Source organism: Alosa alosa, chromosome 19, assembly GCF_017589495.1.
Source record: "Alosa alosa isolate M-15738 ecotype Scorff River chromosome 19, AALO_Geno_1.1, whole genome shotgun sequence".
Taxonomy (NCBI): Eukaryota; Metazoa; Chordata; class Actinopteri; order Clupeiformes; family Clupeidae; genus Alosa; species Alosa alosa.
Window position 1 is genome coordinate 11,779,476 of NC_063207.1, and position 20,800 is coordinate 11,800,275.

Genomic DNA, 20,800 nt, shown 5'->3' on the forward strand with positions numbered 1-20,800 from the left:
AACACATACATGCACACACACAAACCCACACCCACCCACACACATCTCAGACACAGACACACACACATTCACTTTCTCCACACACTTCCTTCAGACAACGGGCCATTCTGTGGGAGGGTGAGGAGGCTGTGGAAGTCTGTGGCCTGCACGGATGCTGAGCAGACATCGGCATTGTGTCCCATACGACCGCGGGAACAAACGCGGATTATTCGAGGGGCTCTGCGTTGTGTTTGTGCAGGCCCTTCTCCCAGCGACGCGGACACGGTCGCCCATTGTCCACTCTCCCTCAATAATCTCTGCGGTATGACTGCCCGCGAATCTACACGTGCTTTTATAAATGGCTTCTGTGTGTTTTAGATGTGATTGTGTTGTCCTTACAAACTCAGAGGATTTGGGAGGATTTCTCGAACAGAATCCAGAAAAACAAGGCCAGCTTATCATCTACTAGAACAACAACAACAACACAAAAAAGCAAAATAAAAAAACTTCCCAGTTGGGCCCCTTTGCTGAAATCAATCCCATTTGCATGCGATGCGACAAGCTGCAATCTCTGGCCCCATAGGGTCCCATGTCTGTCCCAGAATTCATTTGGAGGTGGGAGCTGCTGGCTTTGGAGCCCCCTCGAGTGAACGGATTATTGATAATGGGCCGGAAAGAATGGCATTACACTAGGTCATCCTCACACACACACACACACACACACACACACACACACACACACAATACAACACAACACATGCACACAAAGTCTCTCATTCACATGCAAGGACAAATCTAGCATACCGAATACTTGTGCCTTGGTCAGGATTTAGTATTCACAGGAAAGGCATGGCTGCAATCTCTGACTTGCTGAGCCAGGATGCAGAGCTCATCCATCATGGGACTGGAGAGAGAGAGAGTGTGTGTGTGTGTGTGTGTGTGTGTGTGTGTGTGTGTGTGTGTGTGTGTGTGTGAAAGAGCAAGGGGAGTGTCTGGTAGGAGATAGAAACAGAGAAAGATGAAACAGAGGAAAGAGGGAGTGATAGAGGGAAAGATTGTGTATGAGAGGGAAGGAGGGAGAGAGATTGTTGGAGAGAGTTTAGGGGAAGGAGGAATTAGAGACATGGGATATTGGAGAGAGGGGGGAATTAAGAGAGGTTGTACAGTATAAGATAGAGAGAGCATGAGAGATAGAAAGAGCGATAGAAAATGGAATGGGAAGAGAAGGAGAGAGTGAAAGATTGTGTTAAGAGGAAAGGGAGTGAAAATGTGAGGGAGGTAGAGAGATAAAGATCCAGTATGGGAGGGGGCAGAGTGAGCAAGAGAGAGTGAGAGCTTAGATATGAACAAGAGGGAGGAGAGGAGGGAGGGATAGAGAGAGAGAGAGAGAGAAAAGGGGAGCTGAACTGAGACAACGACTGATTTACATAAACACATACAGACAACCTCCATCTGTGGCACTCCACTGTCTGCCAAGCCTCACACTTCATAATGAACCGCAGGCGCAGGGAGCATTAGCCAACGAGCTAGCAAAAAGTGCCGTCCTCGCATCTCACATCGCTGGAGGAGAGAAAAAGGAGGAAGGGAGGAAGGGAGGGAGGGAGGAAGGGAGGGAGATGGTAAGAGAGGGGGGAGAGAGGGAGAGAGAAAAACACTAGTTAACGCATCTGATGACATGTCCTCTAATGCCCCCAATGAGATAAATTGGGGGTCAGGGGATGATGGTGGGGGGTAGAGGCGGGGTAAGTGGGAAGGTAGGCTGAAACAATACTTGACAAGAATGGTGCTGAATTGAGGGTGTGGTCCATGGATGCAGCAGCTAGAGCTGGAAGGCATCCAGACATTTGTGCTGCCCTGCTGAGAAGATCTGTGCCAGTGCTCAATTAAAATGGTGAACCAAATCATCATCAGCCGCCCCCATGCCCCCAACAAAACACTCACCACCCACATACACATACAAACACTCTAACCCCCCCAAACCGAAGACAGCAATTAACAGGCGTCAGGGGCTTAAAGCGGCCCATCCCAGACAGGGTGAGCAGGAGCTGTCGCGTGTGTCCAAACAAATGTTTGCAAATGAGCTCGCTATCCTTAATCGCTCTATTAATAAGAGCTGTCTCATGACCAGCTACACCCCCCCTCCCCAACACACACACATACACACACCATCATAATTCACCCATAACACCCACTGCCCAAACCACACACACACACACTCCACCGTAAGTCCCCATAAGACCCCCTTCTCCTAACACACTCAGACACACACACAAATGCACTCCATCATAAGTGACCCAGAACAAACCCCTCCCTAAAAAAACAGACACTTACATCATGAGAACCCCCCTTTACTGACACACACACAGACTTCATCCAAAACTTTGTTGGATTTCAGACCAAGTGCTGGAAGTCCACAAAGTACACAAAGTGTTTCCAGATGATTCATTGAAAGTGTGAGTGTAGAAGGCTAGGGAGGATATGGAGTATGTCGATTTAATTGGTCACCGAGACTCATTAGGAGGACTGTTCTCCCTCGGCTTTGATAATTCATAGATAAGATCTGCATGTGTCCAGTCAGCAATGTAGAAGAAACTCTCCCGCACTATCTGCCTCAATCACACACACAAAGTGAGGTCTACTTAGTGGACAGAGGGTTGAGGTGCGTCAGAAAAAGCTGGTTAAATTCATTTCCGGGTTAAATCGAATCAGGCTGCGTGAGTGCGTCTGCTGCAGCTGTGCTGTTGACCTCTCTCCACCTGCTAGCGAGAAAGCGATGGAGAGAGAGAGAGAAAGAGAGAGAGAGAGAGAAATGGAGATGGGAGAGCCAGACACACAGATGGCACTGTAAAACTAACCCACATGCATCCGGAAGGCCCCTCATCCCCACCACCTTCAAAGGCTACAGGAGTTCACAAGGCTTCAAAGGCCGCTGTTCCGCCGAGACGGTCAGAATCAAGCACAAGAACGAAAAGTTCAAGGAGAGATGAACCAACCACATCACCTTGGAGGGACAGCCAAGAGTCTTTCCACTAATAATGACACTCTTAAAAGATTTACTTAAGGTCATCATGTTGTCCACTGTAGGGATAGTGTAATATTGCACTGTGATACAGTATCATGAATGTTTTTGTAAAGGAAAAGGGTTTAAAAGGCAACAACGATGACTGTGGTGAGTAGGGTACTCTACTCTATGAAGAATACAACTTGCATGTGAATACAGTGATTACAGAGTGGGACATATACTGTACTGTAGGCTCCATGTATGAGCGTTAAACACTTGTGCTTGACAGTAGCAGGTTCCTCTCACCCCTGGCTTACTCCTATCTGCCCAGTCACTCCTCCAGAGCCATTTCACTCCCCCATGTTATATTCAGACACTTGCATCAGATGTTAAGTGGCTTGAATATATAAAAATTCTGTCTCTGTCCAATTTGGATGGCCTACTTCTGCCTTCTGGATGTCAGATATGCTCTGACAGCCTGCCTGAAACGGCACTGACACATGTGTGTAAAGATGCCGGTCTGTTTGAACTTGTTTGTAAAAGACTTGGGTAGCAAGCACTGTTTATAAATATGAATGTTAAAAAGAGCTGGTGAATCAATTATATATTCAATCTACCACACATGGACATGGATAGCAGGGGAGATTTTATGCGCACATAAAAACACACAAGCACACACACGCACACGCACAAACACACACACGCACACACACAGTGGTTTATTTATTCCTGTCTAGGTCTCAGAGGGGAGGCCTTAATATTTAAATGCAAAGAAATCTGCCAAGACTCTTTAATTTGGCACATTAGCATAGAGGCACAGCATTTCAATAAAGGCCTTTCTAATTTCAACACTTCACATGTCAATCCTTTAACCGCTCCCGAGAAATTGCATTTTTGACTCGTTCATTCGTTCAGTGGGTTGTCCCTGGACAAAGACTGCAGTGAAATGGATTTTAACCACCAAAAAAAAAAAAAAAAAAAGACAAGAATGATATTTAAGCCCAGTCTCAGAGAATGATCTCACAGTGACCTCTCTCTTGATTAAATGCAAATGCACTCATACAGGAAGACCACAGACAGTCATCCAAGGACTGGAAGCAAAAAAAAAAAAGATTTTATAAAATTCCCTTTTTTCTCCCCTCAGCTTAGAAATGTGTCACGAAGTCACACCTAGTGCTGGAATCCGCAGGGTGTTTAAATTTTATGGAGCTTTTTAATTCATTATTGAACGGACGCCAGCGTCCCTGGAGTGTTGCTCTAGCAAATGCCACGGCCCCTGAGTCGGTGAGATAGTCTAGCGCAGTTGCCGTTCGAGGGGTCAGGGGATGGGATGGAGGGGGGGTTGTTGTAGGTAGGATGAGTGTGCGTGTGTGTGTTTTTCGGAGGGGGTAGGGATCTTCCTTGCTGTGCTCTATCCGTGGCTCATTGCAAAGGAAGAGTGGTCAATGTTACGCTCCATTGCCCCCCACTTCCTGGCCTGAACATCTGCTTTTGATAAACAGCTGGACTGGCCTGGGACAAACGGAGGTTGAGGAGGGGTGTAAGTGTGTGTGTGTGTTCGAGAGAGTGTGTGAGTAGAGGGGTGGGGTGAAGCTGGCCCCCGACCTGCTCTTATGAGAGTGTCTGATGTCAGGCCAGCGCTGTGTTCCAGTCTCCACACTAATTTCCCTCCCCCGAGTAACCACCAATATATCCCTTCTTTTTTCTCCTCTAATTCAGATGAAGAGAGAGAGAGAGAGAGAGAGAGAGAGAGAGAGAGAGAGAGAGAGAGAGAGAGAGAGAGAGAGCAAGCTGCTCTGAGGTCATTGTGGATCTATTACAGGAATGGCTTGTTAATGCATTTAAGATAATGTAATATCACTTTAATATTGCACCACTGTTTTTAATCTTTCATCATGTTGCATACATAAATTCTATAAGTAGACTATAATTATGTTAGGGTACTTTGAAGAAAGATATTCACAGTAGGGTGGTATTTGCACCATTAGTTTCAACTCAATAATATATAATCCACCAGAAGAGAGAACATTTTATATTAGTGTTTGGCCCATTAATGATTGATTTGATATACTGTAAGAAACAGCAAACTTACTATCCTCATTTAACTTAGTGAACAGGAGACTTCACCATGTGTAACATCTGTGTGTGTGCGTGTGTGTGTGTGCGCACGCTGAAACGCAGGAGCATCCTGATCATTCTCACGTCACACCATCTGCTCTGCTCCATCTCTCACTCACTTCTCATTTCCTTCTCTTTATCAGCGTGGCTTATCACTCCACTTACCCAGCTCTGCTGGCCCTGAACACAGCCGCTGTTCCCCACTCCCCTGCCTGCCTTCGGGGGTGTCTGCTTACCGGGAGCAGCACGGGCAGGCTCGACCACCCCCCGCCCCCACACACACACACACACACACACACACCTTCACCCCACAGCAAGCAGGCCTTTTGTTTGGACGGGCCTTCCGTCCAGCACCAGCTATTTATTTCACTCTAGTAATCACAGTTTTGGTTCATTAAGAACACCACAGCTGAGTGTTTGGCCTCCTTCCTTCTTTTTCCCCTTCATCCTTCTCTTCCTTCCTTTCTTTCTCTCTCTCTGTCTAACTTCCTCTTTCTCTCCTCCCCCCATGTGTGTGTGTGTGTGTGTGTGTTTCTTTATCTTGGCAGGCGGAGGCTGAGGGGAACAGGATGCTCATTAGACAGGCTTCATCAGTGCGGCCCGCTGCAAGGCAGCATCTGATAGGCCCTCCCTCAGGCCTGGAGCGGAGGGAGAAGAGAGGCAGAGGGGGTAGTGTGGTGCTGGGTAAAGAGGGAGAGAGAGGGTAGTGTGGTGCTGGGTAAAGAGGGAGAGAGAGGGTAGTGTGGTGCTGGGTAAAGAGGGGAGTTGTGCCATGACTGAGGAGGAGGGAGTGGAGAGCGAGAACCACACAGCTGCTTAATGGCTCATCTGTACAAACTGGAACCAGGAATGATGAGGCTGCAAACTGTAGAAAATAAACGAGGCCTCGTTTGGCTGAACGGAGATGCTAGTTTTAGAAGTTTAATTTTCATGAAACTCCTTTTCAGTTGAAAGATTCTGTCAAATCAATTAAATAACTCATCTTAAGCCTGTCTCCATCTTTTCACATTCAGATGCAATACAAAGGTTTCAATGTTTAGCTTCTTTTGAATGTTCATTGAACATTTAGCGGAACATAGAGCCTCAGTGTAATACCAGTCGTGTCAGCCCAGTCGTCTGGAATCCACCTGTGTGGCGTGGGAGCTTGTATCTGTGAGGTCTGCTAAATGCTGTTTGCGTGACGGCCCTGAGTGTCTGGGGTGGATTATAAAGTAGACCGTAAGAATAAAGCACTTCCAGTGGGACCTCAGCTCCACTGTCAGAACAGACTTCTCCATTAGGGAAATTCGAGTTGAAGCACAGAGAAGCACACTTCTCCTATGCATGTGTCCACTGAGAGAGAATCCAAACCACACAGGGAAAACACAGTAGATAAAAGTTTTATTAGTATAAAACATTTTTTTTCAATCTCTCAAAGAGCACTCAAAACAAACACTCACCCTCTCTTGCACCAGACAGATTTCAGAAACACGGGTCTCCTTGGACCCGTGCTCTTGAGGCATAGCGGCGAAGATAACACATAAAATAGTCAATAAAAAAATAAATAATTTCACCCACAGATGAGACAAGAATTTAAAAACGAAGGCTTACAAAAAAATTGATTTTGGTTATATGATTTCTCCGTGGAGAAAGAGCCTGAGTTAAGACTGAGTTAAGACACATGATTAGTGGAGAAGTTCGGGGCGTTCCTCTGCAGAGCCGATGCTGGCTATGCAGCCAAGGGGCCCCTGACAGAGGAGCCTGTGGAAGGCAGCAGAGAGGGGCCCATGTTGGGCAGTAGTGAGGTCACACAGTGTGTGTGTGTGTGTGTCCCGTGTTAAAAGATGTCGTTGGCGGAGGAGTCGGTGTCTCCCTCTACAGTGCTGATGCTAGCGGAGTTCTCCTCCAGAGGGGCAGAGGGAAGGTGGACGGACATCACCTTGACAGCTCCCGCCTCCTGCTGACCGGCTTGCTCTCCTGAAACAACACATACACACAAACACATGGAAGTGGTTTTAACAGGCTATAACCAAACACAGATATTGGTTAAAGGGGAATGGCATGTTTCAAAAGAGCCCTGTTTTCAGAGGTCTTTGAGTACTGTTGGTAGGAAATCAAAAATATTCGGTGCAACATTCAAGAAGCTTCATGTTAGTGGTGTGAATAGCTACGTAGGCAGCTACAAAGCTACCATATGGAGGCTAACATCTTTTTTGTGTCACTGAGGATGCTCAATATGTCATTGCATGTGATGTGCATCATGGACAGGAGCCTTACAGAGATACAACTATGCCAGTTTAAAGGTGCTCTAAGTGATGTTACGCGGTTTCTACATCAACATCGCTTAGAGCACCTTTAACTCAGTAATGGTAAAGAACCCATATAAACTCAGTGTTTGTAGAGGCAGTCAACTAGTATAGCTAGTATGCATTTTACAGAAACAGACTGAAGGAAACAGAGGTATGTGACTGGCTGCTTGTTGCACAGCACTTGTAATAATATTTTGAGCCTCTTCAATTCTCCTTTAACGCGAATGATACAAAATACATACAGAAACTACAATAAAATTATATGGGTGTCTCCTTTTATATTTCTTGACTTTTTGCTCATTCTTGTTTCCCAGCCTTCGTCTCGTCATCTTTCCATTGGTCTTTTCTCCATGTTACTCTTCCTCTCCCTTAATCATAGAGACCCTCTAGGCGCTGTCAAAAACTCATCACTCTCTTTCATTTTGAGCTTCATTCTCTCTCTCTCTCTCTCTGAGGGCCACTTGTTTTGCAACTTCTTTCTCCTTGCTGACTCCTTGCATTTCTCTAGAACCCTTTTTCCCATGCTCACTCCAGCCCTCTTGCTGATGCGGAAAGCAATCCAAATCTCTCTCTTTCTCTCTCTCTGTCCATCTCTTTGTCCTTCACCTCTGTCCCTCTTCCCATCACTTGTTTTTCTTTCACCCTGCTTCCCTCAGCACTTCCCTCTCTCCAACTCCCTCCATCACCTCTCCATCTTTCTCTCACTCCTCCTTCCATCTTTCTGCTGATGCTGACCACATGCATCTCTCTCTCTCTCTCTGTCTGTCTGTGGGCTCTGGTGTCTGTGCTCAGTGTGAGGGGTCTGTGCCAGAGCCCACAGGCACTTATGCAGGTCAATGGGGCGTGCAGCGGCGTCTGCACTCCTGTACACGCCCCCATCACAGCAGGCGGGTCAAAGCAGCGTGTGTGTGTGTGTGGGAAAGTGAGTGTGTGTACATGTGAGAAGGCGTATGCGTGGAAGCGTGTGTTTGAGTGAAGGATGCAGAGAGGGAGTGCATTTACACTGACAGGAAATGCTTGTTATCTAATGCTTATGACATGGATATACACTGCTTGCCTTTGTGTGGTTCATCTGTAAACTTTATGTATGTATGTACATGTACATGAAAACATACTATTTGCTCCTCTCCAAGTCCCTCTCAACACAATGACGTCATTCACCCCCCCCAGGATACTTAAAAAAAAAAACACGACAAGCTGGAAATCCACGCAAAGGGGCCAATTGGGATGTATCTTGACTGCTCTACTCTGTGAAAGGAGACTGGGCCCGAGTCCTCACTGGAGCCCCGGGTGACGTGGGGGGCCACTGCTGGTGTTTACGGGGCTTTCGCTAGGACGGGGTCACTGCCGGCTGGGCAGAGGAGTCTCTGCCCATATGGGCCCGCGGCGCTTGAGTGACGAGACACGCCCGGCACCCTGCGTAGAGGATGGCAACTCTCACAGAGACGAGCCGTGTTTGACAAAGAGTCAGGATGACTTATTTGTTACAGGCTCGCATGCACACACACACACATCCTCTGTACATGCCAACGTACACAGAGACACGCACACCATTTGCACATGCCAACACGTAGGCACACACACACACACACACACACACACTCAGCCTAGCAGTGAACACTAAATTGAGAATAGGGGGTGGGGGTGGAGAAGGAAGAGACACAGAGAGAGAAAGTCACTCGCAAACACACATAAAAACCAACAGCGTTGACTGCTGCAGAAAATTACTGTTGCTCCAGCTTGGGATTGAGAAAGAAGCATGTCTTTTGTCCTCTGCCAGTCTTGGCTGAAGATTTTAACGTAATGACAAACAATAAAAAAATACATAAAAGAGGGCCGTTATGCTTTAAATCTGAAAAACACACACACACACACAGATTGTGGTAACCACTGGCATACAGAGGAATAAAAACAGGGACAGTCAACCTATATGAGCAACCTCTGATCTGGTTTAGGAGTACCTCAGGGCACTTGCAAGATAGCCAGAGGATACATATCTTGAGTCATCCTTGTGTGTCGGTGTATGAGTGTGTGTCAGTATGCATGCATGTTTGTATGATTATGTGTTTGTGTCAGTACGCATGCATGTTTGTATGATTATGTGTTTGTGTGTGTGTGTGTGTGTGTAGAAGGCACGGTATATGAGGACGCTTGTTACTGCTGAGCAGATGGGCCTGGGTGGCCTGTGGTCTTCAGAGCGAAAGCTGCCCTCCCTCCGGCTGTCAAGCTCAACAGACTCACCACACACTACATCCCCCTCAGGGTCCAGAGAGAGAGAGAGAAAGGGAGGAGAGGGGGGGAAGGACATAGATGGGGAGAAAGATTAATAGACAAAGAGTTGATAGAAAACTAGTGACAACGAGAGTGTAAGAGAAAGTGTGAGAAAGAAACAAGCATACCATAAAATTGAGAGTGAGCGAGCGAGTAAAAGAGAGAGGCTTCAGAGTGAGAATGGGCCTGGAACACTTGAAGAAAGAAAAATAATAAAAGAAAAAAAGAACAAAAAATCTTTTGATGTTCATAGTACACAAGTAAACAGCCCACAGCTAACTGAAGGCCCGAATCAGCTTGGCTGTATTAACACTGGTGCTGTGTGCCACTATGAAACAAATAAACAAGCGGCAGAAACAAAAAATATCATAAATGTGCTCCAAGGGGAACACAAAAACCTTTATAGAGATTCCAGTCCAGATTCCAAATGAGTGATTGAGAGAAAACGGAGGAGAGAGAAAGAAAGAAAGAAAAGATTGCAAAAGAAATGAGACTTGATAATATTTTCCAGTATCACTGTTGACTTAGGAGATGAAGGAGGTTCACAGCTGGCTCGCTGAGCCTGAGTTCGCCTCTTCTCTCTGTCTTCTCTCATTCCCTCTCTCTCTCTCTCTCCTTTTCTCTCATTCCCTCTCTCTCTCCTTTTTCTCTCATTCCCTCTCTCTCTCCTTTTTCTCTCTCTCTCTCTCTCTCCTTCTTGTGCGAGAGCCCTCCAGAGGCCTGTGTGAGACCCAGCAGTCTGCCAAGTGTTTGAAGTCTCGGTGACTTCACTCTCGACGTGGGCCTCGACAAATATTCACAGCTGCACAGAGGGAGAGAGAGAGTGCTCCGCAACGAAACGGCCTGACCATAACCATCACGGGGGTGTGGACTTCATGAAAGACAGGAGGACAAAGGACAGGAGAGGAGAAAGAGATGAGAGGAGAGGAAAAAGAGGAGAGGAGAGAGGAGGAAAGAGGAGAGAAAAGGAGGAGATTCTGCCTCCACATCCACTGACATCCACTGAGGGAGCAGACTGAAGGGCCTTCAGAGAGATTCCTTCTAGATTCCTGTTTCGTGTTTGCTCTCTGTTCTTTGATGACTTGCTATGAGAAGCTTGAGTGGTTGTGAGAACAAGCGAAGCCACGATCAGATGTGGTTCAGAGACGCTGACCTGACCCACTCCGCACAGCAACAGAAATCAGATCCACCTCTAAACGAGGAGAAGGTCCTGGACATTTCCCGGACATTTCCCACACTAATGAGAGCTTTAGTTTGGCAGTAAGAATAGGGTGGAATTAATTGGTCACCACTTTGTTTTCACTACTTATCAATTTCTGTTGTGGGTGTCAGCAGAATTCAGCTTTTTTAGGTTTCGTTAACTTACAATATTATTTTATTTGTGCGATATCACATAATTTATATTCCTTTGAATCCTGTTTTAATTAGGTGCTTCCTTTGTTCCTTTGTGAATTCAGCTCAGCTCTATACTGTTCTAACACAGATGTACTGCCATTGGTGATATCAACACAAATTAATGACATACCCTGGGTTTAAAGCAATGAACATTTCTGTGCCTGAAGCCATCAGACATTTATGAGGACGTCATATATACTGTATATATTTTCAAATCTTAAATGTACCGGCTCACACCTCAATTCAGGCACAGTGCCTGAACACTTTAAGCCCTGCGTACCATTTTCCTTTAGCTCAAAAGTAATATATTATATTAATTAGTAGTATTAATAGTAATATTCATTTACTACACTTACCTGTATGTCTTCTCTACTTTGCCAGTTTCAATTTTACAGCATTGATGACATGGATTGTACTTTTGAAGACAGAAGAAAAAGAAGGAAAAAAAAGACACTCATAGCCTCATTCGTTTTCTTTTGAAGACGAGACGCTACCTTGAGAAACCATTGACAGGCATCACTAATCTCAACGTAAAATACATTTTCAGCCGCTTTGAAGAGAGTCCTTTGACTCTGCATGCCAGGGCTGTTCCACTGTTCTACTGACATCATTCTGGCCTGCAAGGGCCTCTAGAGGCAACTCAGTGACCTCAGGAAGGTGAACTTCATGCTGTCCTGAGAGAGCTCCCTCTCTATATATCTCTCCCTCTCCTCTCTCTCTCTCTCTCTCTCTCTCTCCAAGAGACCATGGGCATGGTCCCAGAGTCTTACACGCGGATCTAACTTAAGACACCATTACGGCACCCCACCCTCCCACCTCCCGAAACCTTGGAGGGGTTGGACAGGGACATGATACATGGCACTGTCAGTTACTGCTGACTTTACAGGATCTGACCACGGCCGGCTCGCTCAACATCAAAGCCCAGTACGCCCCCACTGAGAGAAACAGGGAGAGAGAGAAAGAGAGAGAGAGAAAGAGAGAGATAGATAGAGAGATTTAGATAGAGAGATAGAGGGAGAGAGAGAGAGAGAGGGAAAGCTGGAGAGAGGAGTCACGTGCTTCCAAGAGCCGCTGAAAAAGATAGTACTTTCCCAAAGCGTTTCAAAAGGAGGAACTGTGATCTAGGGATCAATGTCTTCTCTGTAAATGTCTCATTATTTTCAACGGGACATCAAACGGATCCTAAATCAGAGCTCAAATAAAACATGCAGGTTGGTCTGCCATCTGTGTTGAGATGGTTTAAAGACTACACACATCTCTAAAGATTGTACTTTAGAGAACTAAAGTACTCACACTCTTCATGGGCATCGTTTAAAATTTATCAGGCAGTTTGTTAGCAAGAATTGACGTTGAAGAGCTTTGTACACCCTGAAATGGTGGCCATTTGAAAAGTGCTTCTCTGGGGGAATCTGCTAGATCCTCCGAATGGTCCTGAACAGAGACTTCAGCACTCTCCTCCGAAGCCTTTTACAGTGTATTGTTTACTTGTCATAGTATTCGTTTCCTCAAATAAACCTTTTCCTTTCACCCAGGGAGAGTGTGCTTCTGGGCCATGCGGCCATCATCTGGATAAGGCAGAGGATGCGAGATGAAACTTTCATGGAGCAAAACAATCTGTTTGTCTTGCTCTGCGCCTGCCCCATCAGCTGCTGACTGGAGGCAGCTAGCTGCTGCTGGATCTGAAGACAATAGCTCCATTATGTCCGTCCAACTAAAAAAGGCCACTCTCTCTCTCTCTCTCGTTCTCTCTGGCTACGAGCTCAGAGCAGCTGAGAGCTGCATCTCTTATTGATGTCCGCCCTATTACACCATTTTCTCCCATCTTGCCTCTCTCTCTTTCTTCCCCTCTGTCTTGCTAATGTGCAGGATGAGCAGAGTTAGCGATCTCCAGAACGCCTTTTTTGTAACTCATGCCCCCCTTCCCCCACACACACAGCGCTAGCCTGCTCCTGGCAGCCTTTAAGTATTCATGGGAGATAAGGCAGGACATGTGCTGGAGCGAACGAGCCCCAGACAAACAGGAAGAGACATCAGACCTGGCTAGTTGAGCTGACCCCTCTATATCTCCACGCAAGCAGGCGACCTAGTAGCCTGGCTAATGCCAAACCCCATCTCATTGAGATGGGGTCTGGGAACTAGACATTCATTTTCTCGTATTTGGAACGTGGTTTACGACTGCCCAGAGCCGTTTATTAGGCGCTACGTATGTCTATCAAATGCGTCTGTACGTAGCTCATAACGGCTTCGGTGTGTCGTCATCGTCTTGCTGCCCTCCCTCCGTTCTGTGATTGGTTCCCTCGGTGAGGTGAAAACGAAGTCCATAGAATCCAGGCTGCCTAGCAGCGTGAATAAAATCACGTGCGTAAGGCAGCGTGGGAAAACCCAGGCTAGCGACCTAGAGCCAGCAGCTCTCTGCACAGGGGTCTTTTCCGCTTATCAAGATTCCTCTGGTCTATCTGATGGATGGGAGAGGAGGAGGAGAGGATTTTTCGGGGAGTAAGGAGATGGTCTGAATGGATGGGTGCTGGCTCAGGCTTTCGCTGGGCTTCTCTCGTTCTCTCCTTTCCTTGCTTGCTCTCCCCCTCTTTTTCGGGCTACTCAAGGGCAGCTTTGAAGTGAAGTTATAAATACTTGCCGCAGTGGTCTCCATGTTAATTCTATTAACGGCAGAGACATCAAAGTCGGGAAAGACGGTCTACCTCCCAATCGTCAAATTATTGCGCAGGTGTCTAAAAACAAAGTTGTTGCGGTCCAACACACGGCTATTTAGAAACTCATCCGATGAGACCGCCATGTATCGACTTGCAGCAAATTCTTTGAGTGGACTCTGAATGTGGCACATTAGGCGATCATGAGCGCTAGATTCGCACAACGCAGGCGGCTCGTCTTTGATGGCGAGAAAGGACGCCGGACGTGTAAAGCATGACTCAGAGATGGGCGAGGAGACTGGCGAGACCTGAGAGAATGTTTATTTCAGGCTTCAAAGAGCAGGGTGTGTGTGTGTGTGTGTGTGTGTGTGTGTGTGTGTGTGTGTTTGTGTGTGTGTGACGGGGGGTTGGGGTGCCAGTGGCCAGGGCTGTCAGCATGAAAACTGACACAGTGTTTTCTTAGCGTCCTCCTGAAAGGAGCTTCATGCTATTTCGGCTCCCAGGCCCTGTGAGAAACCGCCGGTTGCTGCTCACGCAACTGGATCCAAACACAATAAACAGTGGAAGGGCGCACTGTGAAGGGAATGATTGAAAATAGGCCTTCAAAGACAAGGGAGAGGTGGTCGGGATGACACCCGTCTCTCAACGTGGCGCGGCTGGCTCTCGCTGGCGGCTGACGATGACTAAGCGGAAAACGGACGGCAACAAAGACGACCGGTCGGAAGAGGGTGGGACTCTTGAGAGGTGTTGTAAAGCGTGACCGAAAGGGTCAAGCAGGTGTGGGGGGTCAAGGGTCAAGTTTCAGTGGCACGGTTGTTTGAGATAAAAGCATCTGCCATATAAAGGGATGTGATGTCATTATGCACGCCATGGGAGACCAGGCAGAGTAGATGACAATTAAAAGAGAGAAAACAAAGGAAATACCAGTTAAATTGAACTTATTAAAGAAACCTGTAATGTGGGATTACACTCACATACTACAATTAAACACGTCTAGCTAAATAAATGAACTGTACTGACCAAAAGTATGTGTATATGACAAAATGACAAAACCTACAACATCCTGACAAAAACACATACACACACACACACACACACACACACACACACACACACAGGAAGACACATACACACACACACATGCAGAGAAAGGCACACAGACATAAACAGATCAGGGGTCGTTGTTGTGTTTCTGTGAAAAGACACCTGCAAGCACTTTAAAAAGAGTTCTCTTCTCCACTCTTGAGTGCTTGGGGCTGACAGATGGATCCCGCAGCACACCCACCCACCTACTCTCCCTCTCCTGTTCTCTCTCACTCCACCTCTGTACTCCTCCATCACTCTCTCCATCTCTTGCCCCCTCACTTTCACTCCCTTTTTTCTCTTTACTCCAGCCACAATCTCCCCTGACCCCTCTTCTCTTTTGATTTGAGCCCAGCTGCTGTAGTGGATACAGATTAACAGGGAATAGCCCTTTGGCAGATTCCACCTGGAGGTAGGACTTCTGGAAAGTTCTTACTCCTTCTTTGTCTCATTTGATGTTTTTCTTTTCTTTTCGCTTTTAATAGCTCATGAAGCGGGGAGCACTGGGTGGTTAAATCTGCCCCCCCCCCCCCCATGACAATAAAAATCCAACAGTAAAATGTGAATAAAAGATCCAGATCACAATGATTTTTCTTGTGCCAGAAAACATCTGAAACTAATGAGAGAGGGCAGTTTAGGGGAGGTGGTGGAGGCAAACATGCGCTCATATGCGAAACTATTCACACGTTACCATTAACTCTGTCCTCGAAGAAGTCATCCAAGTCCTGGTGGCCATTCTGGTGGTACGGGTCTGAAAGACACAAAGAAACACATCAACACGTTAATTAAACGAGAAATGAGACAATCCATGCATCAAAAATCTGTCTTCATCTTAAGCAAGCCGCCTGCAAACTCTTTATCGTCATTTTTCCAGCACTTTCTTCTGCAGAGATTTTGTGGCCAAGAGGAGACCGCCTGCTTGAAAAAAAAAAAAAAAAAAACACCACCTTTGATCCTGCCACAAGCACACAGACCCGCACCTGAGTACAGAGAAGCCCAGCCGAAACTAGCCAGACGTCTCGGGAGGTGAAAACAACCTCGCTGATTTCCTGAAATAGACAAGCGTGAGGAGGAGACAGGAGAGGATAGGACCTACAGCTACGCACAGCTGGGCTACAGGGGTGGGGAAGATAGCATGGGGTGTTAGGGAGTAAAAAAAGATAAACGAGAAAGACTGAGAGATTGTGAGAGACAGAATGAGTGTGAGCAAGAAAGAAAGATAGATATAGAGACAGACAGAGGCACCGTAGGACCCTGGTGAACACAGCCTGCAGGCGCAGCTAGGTAGAGATCAGTCAAAGCTCCTCTCTCCATCCTGCCGTACACCGGAGCCAGGAGCTGCACACGGTAAAGAGAGGCCCAAAATAGCCCACCCACCCAGGACCATGCTGAGCTACAGTAAACCCATTCAGGGCACATGGGGCCTCCGCAGGAAGCTCTGCTCTCCCTCTCAGGGCCAAGCTGTGAGGTGGAGAGTACAGTAGAGAGGGGGGAGAGAGAGAGAGAGAGAGAGAGAGAGAGAGAGAGAGAGAGAGAGAGAGAGAGAAAAGAGAGAGATCGAGAAGGATGAGAAAAAGAGATGGAGAGAGAGAGAGAGGAGAGAGAGAGAGAGAGAGAGAGAGAGAGAGAGAGAGAGAGCGAGAGAGAGAAAGAGAGAGAGATGGGGAGAGAAAGAGAGAGTGAGAGAGAAAGAGATGGGGAGAGAGAAAGAGAGAGGGGGAGAGAGAGAGAGAAAGAGAGAGAGAGCAAGAGAGAGGGGGAGAGAGAGAGAGAGAGAGAAAGCAAATGAGAAAGCGAGATAGGGAGAGAGAAAGAGAAAGAGGGGGGGTTCAAGCTCCTGCTCAGTCAATGCCGTTGGGTTGGATACACTATTGAGCAGAATGGTGAAGTGACCTCACCGAAGCAGACAATTCACAGGTGGAGATTCAGATAGAGGGAGGCAGAGAAAGAAGAGAGGAGATGAAGAGACAGACGAAGAGAGAGAGGGAGTGGGGGAGACCGCTTGACAAAATGAGAGTAGAATAGTACAGAAATGGAAACCCCATTGAGGCCAACACTTCTCATAAAGAGATAAAGATAGAGAACCAGAAAGAAGATTGAGAGAGAGAGAAAGAGTGAGAGAGTTCAATATAGACACAAGATCGATAGAGAGATATAGCCATCATCCGTTCAGCTGGAGAGGTGTCCACTCTTGGTGATTACCTACGGGGGATGAGCTTCTCCAATATGGTGTTATTTACAGCCAGAGACACTGAAAGCGAACAAACATTCACAGTAAAAGGTCAACAGCAGATTCCTCGGAGGAGGCAGACGCTGCTATCCTCGGCAAGAGAGGTGGTCAGGACAGGGTAGATTAAGAACACGAAGCGAGGAGTGGTGGGAGAGTGGGGGAGGAGAGAAGGAAGAGAGGAGAGAAGGAAGAGAGGAGAGGAGGAAGAGAGGAGAGAAGGAAGAGAGGAGAGGAGGAAGAGAGGAGGACGAGAGGACACGTCTTAACAATATGAGTAAAGGTCTGAGTGCTCGCAGCCAATCTGACCTCATCACCACCCGCCACCACAAACAGTCCATCTTATAAACACTAAATGTCAGCGAGAAGCATCCCACATCCTCCGCGGTTCACTGGGAATTGAATTTACGGAAGGCAGCCCAGAGGGGTTTATGGTGTTGGAGAGCCGAGGGAGAGCTGGTGTGTGTTGTATGATTTATGGACTTGTGCACTGCCATTAAGAGCCACAAGTGCATCTGTATTGAGAAGGGGGCAAGAGCGCTGGCCAACATTTTCCAATTGGGTCAACAAAGGTATCCATCACAAAGTGGTGCTTCAGAGGAGGTTAGCGGGTGGATGTGGGGTGGGGTGGATGATGTGGTTGGGGACAGGCAGGGTCATCCTTTGAAGGCCTGAGAGAAGGGGGGACAGGAGGGGAGGGGGGGGGGGGGGGGGGCAAGGGGACGATGGCCGTCTTGACTTCCTTTAGCCCCTGAGGACAGATTAAGCCATCAATGGCTCCTCTTAACTAATCCCCTTCTCCTTGCTTGTTTGCTCCCTCTGGATGGAGGAAACGGTAGGGCCTGTTGATTGAGGCTTTGTGTTGCAAAGTGCCTGCTGAAACCAGCCACCTCCTGCTCCACCAGTCAAGCACTGCCTCTGGTGAGCCCGGCCCCGAGAACCTCAGGGTGCTGGGGTCACCAGGAGGGAGAGTGCTAATTGAAAGTCAGGAGGTCATGACCCCGCTCTCTCTCTCTCTCCAAAGGCAGGCAGGGGAGCCACCACAGACCCCATCCTGGGTCCCCTCTCCAGAGAAGGGCCTCTAGGGCAGGGAATGAGGCACAGGGGGAGGGTCCCCTGGAAAGCCCCCTTAGCAGAGTGTGAGAGTGTGTGTGTGTGTGTGTGTGTGTGTGTGTAGAGTGTGTGTGTGGCACTGGGACAAACCACTGGCAGGGTTGCTGAAGGGGTGTGTGTGTGTATGTGTGTGTGTAGAGAGAGAGGGGAACAGCAGGGGGATGAGAGGATTTGGGGATTTGCATGAGGGAAAAGGAAGGCTTTTTATTCGATCTTCCTCTGAAGCTAAAACTCCTCCATTTACATCAGGAACGGTTGGAGAGGGAAAAAGAGAAAGAGGGAGGGAGGGAGGGAGGGAGGGGGGCAGAAAGAAAGAACCAGGGTCAGGACCCTCATCACCCATGCAGAGGACTCGTGAGTGTCCATGTGAGGGGTCAAGAACTCAGAGCAGAGAGAATGGGGAGGATAGAGAGGGATAGGGACGTCGTGCGTCAGAAATAAAAGACATACAGTAGACTGTGTTTACATGCTCTTCAGTAGCCCGGTTATGATCGGGATTTTGAAGTATGCTGGTTTTGTATTTGCGCGTGTAAACATCATATCCCGATATCAGAACCCTGGATAAGCCCGTATCCTGATTTTGAGTAACCCGGTTATGCTAGGTGTAGTACTCCGAAAAAAACTGGGATAAGGTGTGCTAATAGAACTTTATTGTTGGTAACTATTAGATATTAGTATTCACCATGTATACAGGGATATTAATAGCCATGTTCATGTAAACACCATATTCCGAATATGATCAAAACTGGAATAAGCCTAATAACCAGGACACTGAAGTGCATGTAAACGTAGTCATGGATACACGAAAGATTAATGATGAGATGAAACCTTAGTAGAACATTGCAGAGGAGTTTCAGTGTGTGAATTAATGGTTGCAAGACATTGCAAGGCGTCTGCCTGACTCAGCTGCAAAAGTTTTTTTTTTGTGCGTCAAATCACAGTTGCAAGGCTTTAGAACACTTGTAATGTGTTCAGTCAGTCAAGACACAGGCAGAATTTTCGTCCGAGGATAGACAGAGAACCATGATCAACTTGGTCTGAAGAACAACAGTGTCTGTAATTGTCTGTACAAGTGTACAAGTCACAAAAACATGACACAATTCAAATTACTAGTTGACTAGCCTGCTAGTTGGTTAACTCTGCTGTCTAACTAGCTAGCTAGTTCATATCTACAATGAGTGGTGTAACAAAGGCACAGTTACCAAACCTAGGCTGCAAGATGTGCCATTGGTTGGAACCCCCTGGTTTGGAATGTTTTGTTGCAACAAGTTGCTGGTTTCAAGTACTTGCAGCTCACGTCGTCACAAATCTTTGGTCTGAACTATTCTTAAGTGCATGAGCACAGACCCCGGTAGAGACACTGTGTACTTCAGACACTGGTGTGGGAGGCGAGTCTTAAGGAGAGGTCAAGGAGACCACGGAGGCTGAGGCCGGGGCAGAGTGAGACACACAGAGACTTATAGGGGCAAAAATAAAGACAGATAGAAAGATAGCGGGCCAGCACAAAAGGGAGAGAGGGCATAAGGGAAGATAAATGGACCGATAGAGAGAAGGGGGAGCGAGAGGGAGGGAGAGTGTGAAGGGGAGGTCAGTGCCCTAGGTCATGCCTGACACAGACAGATCTTATCCCTCTTCATTTAAGGGGCTGGGAATGGCCCTTGTGGGCTTCTTCTACCCAGCTGACTGTAGTGTATCAATCTCAATCTCTGACACCATTACACAGACCAGCCAGACAGGGCCTGACACTGGGGTACGTCCTACTCAGACCAGGGCCGGCTCCAGGCCAGATCTCAACCGTATCTAGCCCGGAGTCCGATCTCATGTGGGTGGAGGTGCAGCTCCAGCATATCGCGGCCAGGCAGGAAACGTATCAGATTCGACCGCCCACCCTTACAGTTGCTCCAAATCCAGAAATATAACTTAATAGAGTGGACAGAACAGGCATCTGTTCAACTGGTTAGACCCGCACCAATCATCCTCTCGGTGTATGTGTGCGGTGTGTGTTTTTGCACTCACACCTACACTGCAGTCTCCCTGGGAACACTTAGTGGCACTGTGGATAGATTTGTGCTTATCGCCATGTCTACATGATGCAATGCGATACTTAAATATCGTAACTATCCATCCGTGACCGGCAACCAATTTGGGGAAAATTCAGAAACCAGCGCAATGCATATTCCAGAAGTTCAGGTCATTATTCCTCAGAAAGGCTTTTTGTGTTGCTCCCCCTCCACAAAGCCCAGAAAGGAGCCTATGTCCACGTTTGATCCATTGCTTAGAAGTGGGATATATTTAGATAAGTGGGTTATTTATCTCAAGAGACGTGGGGGGACCTTCAGAGACCATGCCTAGAAAGCCTGTGGAAGCACACTTCAGAGCAGACCCGTTTCAAAGCAGGTCATACTGAAAGGTACTACGCTGGTGAACCCCCCCCCCAGGTCCCCAGACACACACACACGCACACACACACACACAAAGAGAAATTCTCAAAGCTTCTCTAGACTAGCTTTGCAGTCCACAAACTTCTAAGTGTAATCATCCTTTTAAGAAAACATTGCTCAGCCCAAAGGCATTCCTCTATTTATCCAATATCTAAGGCCACAAATAAATAAAAAACTAAACGGTTATTTGATTCCATTTTGCTCCACTTCCTGAAATCTTTAACTGCTAGAGAGAA

General features: G+C 47.2%; 1 protein-coding gene across 1 annotated transcript in view; it reads right to left on the reverse strand.

The window, feature by feature from the left end:
* Positions 1–6,461: 6,461 nt before the first annotated feature.
* Positions 6,462–20,800, reverse strand: part of LOC125284729 (protein TALPID3-like) — a 54,904-nt gene continuing 40,565 nt past the window's right edge. The window contains exons 15-16 of the mRNA XM_048228847.1: positions 15,475–15,534; positions 6,462–7,054 (exon numbers count right to left, since the gene is read on the reverse strand). Coding sequence (XP_048084804.1) covers positions 6,915–7,054; positions 15,475–15,534 — 200 coding nt within the window. The 3' untranslated portion in view covers positions 6,462–6,914. The remainder of the gene's footprint in view (positions 7,055–15,474; positions 15,535–20,800) is intronic.